Here is a 5,850-nt window from a genome sequence, read left to right as displayed (position 1 = left end):
GGAAAGTTGTTATTGAGAATTCTACGTTTTGGGACTTGATATTGGCTCTTTTAATTTATAAATTTTGTAACCTCAACTTTTAGTAATTAAATTATGTAAAGGGGGACGGACCTGACTCCGTCTCTTAGAGTACGCGAGCCAGCACACTCTCTCAAAATAACGAATTTTATTTCTTTATTATAGTTATTGTGGAGGAGGCTGGAGAGGCTTTAGAAGGCTACGTGTTGGCTAGTCTACCGTTCAGCACGGAGCATCTTATTCAGATTGGTAAGTCTGACGTTCAGTATCACGGTAAAAAATTTTCCTTCGATTTCAAGACGAATTTGTGGATTTCAAGGACGGGTGGATAATTTCCAGATCGACCTTTGAAATCCCAGGATCTGCCTGGAAACCAATTGCTTCCAAGGAAAAGCCTTGGAATTTTTGGTCTGATTTGCAAGGGGTTGCCTTGGATTACTTGACGAAAATTCGAAGGCTTTTCCTTGGAGGAAAATGGTTTCAAGGCAGATCCTAGAATTGCAAGGTTCGATCTGGAAATTATCCACCCGTCCTTAAAATCCATGAAATAGGCTTGAAATCCAAGAAAAACTTTTTCCGTGTTACGTGTCGTTCGATCAGTCGCGTTCCGCTGGTTCCGTTGTAGCTCAACCAGGGTCTGTGCACTAGAAACCCCAGTGTGTGAATGTCACAAAAATGGATGTGTGTGGATGCCCATTCGTACACTTAAGAGAGTAAAGGTGTGAATGTTCATTTGAAATACACACGCTTTTGTGCCCCCATATGTACAAATTTTGTTCACACATGCTGATTCTTTTGTGCCCATTACTGGGCACCTTACCTTCGTCTAATAAATATAGCTGTTATACGCAGGTGACCATAGGCAACTGCGGCCCAGCTGCGAGAACCCTCTACTTGGTGCATCTCACGGCCTAGACCTGTCGCTGTTCGAGCGTCTCATTCGCAACGGCGCCGACTGTCCCATGCTAAACGAACAGCGCCGCATGCGGCCGGCCATCGCTCGCCTGGTGAGCGGGCCCGGTGGCGTGTACCCGGACCTACGCAATCACCCAACGACGGAGGACCGGCCCAGGATCGCCGGCGTCGACCTGGACGATGCAGTGTTCATGGTGGATCACGAGTCCCCAGAAACTCAGGTTAGCAGAGAGGCATGCACGGGAAAAACCGAGGGGTACCCCGTTCACTGGCTTCACAGCGAGCTTCCGAGTTGCGAGTACTTGCGAGTTGAACACGAATTGGTAGCGGGCCAGTGTATAGCGAGTGGGCGAGCGGGGGACTTCTTTGGTAAAAGAAATGTTTGATAATTATTTTTTGGGGGGAAAAGGGTACACACACTCGAAATCCAATTATTCGAATGTCGCTCTCTTGGAGGTGAGCAGAAAAGAATTCTCACAAAAAAAAAAGAGATTGGATGTCATTGAGCATTTTTTATCTGTTAAAGTAGAACTGGATACTATATATCTTTGTTTGAGCTCCAGAACATATTGTTGAGTGTAAACTATGCTGAGCCGGTACACCAAAAATTTGGACTTCCCGATTATTTTAAGTAAAAAATTCGGATCCTTTTTTGGTCGGATTTTCTACCCCTGCTACCTCTAGGGGCTGCACAGGCCGTAGGTATGGGTTGGCGCACTTCGTGGGGTCTAAGATGAACCATGGAGACGTCCTCAGGCCAAATCTCGACGTTCTGGCTCAAGAGACTTAAAAAATACGCTAGCTCAAAAAAGTGCGCACCTTATTTTGATCGGCAGTGTGTTTTAGACTTCTTGCATCACACGGTTTACAGTAATGTCCCTCTCGAAGCTGGCTCGTTCGAAGCTGAAATTTTGAGACGGACCCTGCTTAAGGATGGGGGTTTACAACCTGGCGAGCTCGCGCGAGCTCGGGCGACAAAGCATTTACAACCGCCTGATGCCCGAGTGCGCGCCAATACAATAGGTTCGCAACATGTGGCTAACTTTCGGGTCGTCCTCTCGAAGCTGAAATCCGGTCCCGATTTGCCAGCTTCGAGAGGGACATTACTGTACTGAGTTATACTACGCACCTGTTTCATGAAGTAGGATGTAGTAATTTGAGGATGTAATGTAGGTTTCTTCAATAATATTCCTTCTTACAAGGTAAGACCTCAGACTTGGCACGGCAGCCAGATGGCTGAAGAGCGTCCTCGTCCGGCAGAGCAGGCTGCTTTTGCCACCAACATTCCAGCACAGACACGAAACTATTTTGTCGCGCTTAAGTTTGCATCGGGTTTCTACTGTATAATGTGTAGAATCGTTTGAATACTAATAGAATGTTTACTTCATAGTCGAAAGTGATGTGCTGCTGTGTCAAAAAGAGCGAAAAATTGTTTGATCGCAGTGTCGTAGGACACAGCAAGCAAATCTGGGCCATTTTTTTCAAAACTAGAGTCAACTTTACTGTAATAATGACAGTTCGATGAAAAATACAAAGTTTTGACGAATCTATGACCAGACTTACGGCCAGCCACCGGGTCCACACTCTTATCTAAAGCCGATGTCGACTTTTTTTGTGCCGCGGTCCCATTACAATGATCAACAGACCTAAGGGTGGAGAGCCCCACCGCCAGTGACCCCGAGTCACCCCAGAGCCTCTTGCCGATCCCTGAGTCTGCCCAGTTGTGAGAAGTGCGGCGGGCCGGGCGGCGGACCGGGCTGCGGCCGTGTGCCACTGCAGGGGCGATGAGGGATTTTCCGACCTCATGTTCCACCTGGGTGTTTTCATTTCACCCCATGCCCCGCTGCCTTGCTACTGATCTTACGCGTCAACCCAAACAAGTTGTGCAAGTTAAACTACAAGCGGTATACTCCTGGCAGTGTCATTGTATCCCTGCCTTGCCGTCCATTAAATTACAGTCAAAAATGTCGAGTTACCTCTGCGCCGTGAAATTACGTATATTCTGGGCAAATTTACAGTTTTTCTGTAAAATTACGTAAGGCCTGGAAAATTTTTGCACAGTTTCAGTAGCAATATTACCAATAAGTCTTGTAAATTTACCTCACTTCACTGGGAAAATTTCATGATTATGTTAAATTTACCATAAGACTTCTGTAAAATGACATAGTTTGAATATTTACAACAAAACAAGTCGTAAAAATGCCAGTGCTTTTAATTTTACATACATGTAATGTAAAGTTTTACATGCTTTTTATGTAAAATCGCAATTTTCTTTTTACAAGAACAGGGAAAGAGGCGGGAAAGGAGGGGATAAAAACTTTTTCTTTTTTGAAAGGGCATCGGTTGTGTGAGTAAATACCTATATGTGAAGGGATAATACCACACACAAATACACTGGTAAAACAAGTGTTTAATTTTGCACGTCAATTGACGTTTAAGTTCAAGTGTGCATTTTCTCGACACTTTGTGGTGTCTAACTATGTTATACGTCAATTCCGGAACGTATGGCAGCTGCACACCGTATCGTTCCCTACTGACAGCATAGAACTGTGTGTGTCCAAGTGTGCAGAATTTAAACGTTTACAAAACGTCTAAAATTTGCACACCACGTAAGTGTGCAACTTGAGTTAAACACCGTATAATGTGCAAAATCACAACTTGCACACGTTTGGTGTGCAAATATTGCACACTTGTTTTACCAGTGTAGTACATATCCTACCTAGGTGTATGGAAAAATTCCTACTTTGCATGGTAAGAATACTATTGCATATGGTAGAATTACCACACACCTGTATGGGAAAATCTCCATACATGTATATGTTAAAAGCCGCAAATACATTACTAGGAAATCTACCATAGAAATTTTTCTCAGTATTTGCTCACCTCTAAGTGACCGAATAGTTCGCTCACTTGTTAGTAAGCGACATTCGTACACTTTTATTTCCAGTCCAGAACCTCCATATTTGAGGGAAAACTTTATGGTATTAGTGTGATTTCTTTCATCTCAGAAATGGTAGGAGCTGATATTTCCCCTGAAAACACTGGAAAAACAAAGGTACTGTATAACACCTTTTAAAGGTGCCAACTAATGCCTTTGTTAAGGCACTACAGTTGCCAAAAATAGCACCTTTACCTTTAGGGTCTAGTCGCGCCTCCTGAAAGGCACAGTTTCACTAACGCGTGCAGAAATGCATTAGATAGCACCTTTGTTTTCCAGTGAAGTGAAAGAATCATTAAAAGAGCCGTAATGCGGTTGCGTTCATAAAGTTTAACTTTAGCTCCGAAACGGCTTTAAATAATGCACCTTCTAGGAAAGATTTTGCCACTTTTTCGACTAGAGGGTTGCTTTGGCTGTAGGTCTGGCCGGCCGGGTATGGCACACGTTTTGTCTGATACGCACACAGTAATTCTGAATTGGCCAGACAGTACCACAAGAAATTGTCATACTTGTATTGTGAAATTGAAAGTTTAACATATTATTTTCAAAGACTTTTTATTTCTACTGTTCAAGGATGGTAAGGGTTACCACAACGATCTAGAGGCTGACTTCGCTGCTGAGCTCGGGAACTATTTCCTTCTGCAAGGATATTCTCCTGAGGAGATAACGATTCTTACAACCTACCGACGGCAGTTGTTTTTAATTTTACAAAGAGTAAGTAGAAAATTCCATTCATTTCTGTTTCCTGTTCTTACCGCCGGTTCATCCTAAGGTATTGCGTTGGAGCACACACTTAGAAAAATATTGAGATGCTGGCACTAATGTGCATTTGAACGATCCAACCCGTGAGCAGTCTACGAAAGGTTTGGTTTCAAACAACAGACAGTATCATGTAAATGTCTAAACTGCTCTTCCTCGACACGAGACGTGTTGGAGTGGTGCATCCTAAAAAAATCAATGAGGCAATCGAACTCCGGTCAATTGTCGCAACAGAGAGGGCTTGTTGGGGAATCTCTCCATTTTTTTTTTTTAAGGACGAGGTGGAAATGATATTCGAAGGTACGCGCCTACGTGTATTCGGCCGTACTGAAAATCGTGCAAGTCCACAGAGCGACACTCAGTTGAGGGACTGAACAGACTCGTGTTGCGCAGGTCTGACGCCCCAGATGCCGTGATGGTTCAGTGGTCTCCGTTCCTGGCGGCTGTATTGTAAGTCGGGTCCGGCAGGGGTTCGAATCCCAGCCGGAGCGTAACAATTTTCTCCCAGTACTTGTTAGATGCAGTGTCGATCAAACCTACATCGTACCCACGACTTATTAGTTTTATTACTGGTGTAAAGGTATTCGTTACTGGTCAGGCGTGGTTTTGGGGTCGGGGCGATCGCCCCTTTGCCCCCGCCCTCTCTCCCCCTGGGGTGGGTAGGCAATTTGTCCGCCAAAACCCCTGAAAGTAGGCAACCCACAACAAATCGCTCCCTCCGTCAGACGGACTTAACCGCGCCTCTTACGGTACTGGTGAACAGTGGAAGTAATGAAACTACTTTAGATATCCTAACTTAACGTTTCATCAATCGATATATCACGAAACATATTTGATGCCCTAATCTAATTTTAGTTGCTCCATAAAAACATTTTTCTCTGTGCAATTTTTCAATTTCGTTCACTTTTCATTTCTGGGCACAATGATTGCGTTGATCGAGGGGTGTGGAACTAGACAATATGTGTACATTATGAAAAACATAAACAATCATGAAACAATCGGACACAATTACTTCACATTCACACAAAATCACAATCATGATCAGGGTGTCATATGACCTGACGTTTCAAAAAGGCACACTGTAAAAAATATTAGTAATTTTACAGTTCAGTGGGCTGGGAATTCGCAACACATGGATTGGAAATTTACTGTTTGGGCTGTAAAGTAGCCTTTACATGCCCAGTGGGCTGGTAAAGAGCCACTTACAAGCCCACGCAAGT

The 5,850-nt window shown here is 43.9% G+C and overlaps 1 protein-coding gene across 1 annotated transcript in view; it reads left to right on the top strand.

Moving 5' to 3' along the window:
• Positions 1 to 5,850, top strand: part of LOC113214661 (uncharacterized) — a gene marked incomplete in the record, with an annotated part of 64,647 nt that overhangs the window by 51,368 nt on the left and 7,429 nt on the right. The window contains 3 exon segments of the mRNA XM_052272724.1: positions 184 to 267; positions 871 to 1,154; positions 4,445 to 4,585. Of these exon segments, the coding sequence (XP_052128684.1) occupies positions 184 to 267; positions 871 to 1,154; positions 4,445 to 4,585 (509 nt within the window).

The sequence above is a fragment of the Frankliniella occidentalis genome, unplaced genomic scaffold, assembly GCF_000697945.3.
Source record: "Frankliniella occidentalis isolate FOCC.00 unplaced genomic scaffold, Focc_3.1 Scaffold221, whole genome shotgun sequence".
NCBI lineage: Eukaryota > Metazoa > Arthropoda > Insecta > Thysanoptera > Thripidae > Frankliniella > Frankliniella occidentalis.
The sequence above is the reverse complement of the archived record's forward strand: the minus strand, read 5'-3'. Positions and strand labels throughout refer to the sequence as shown.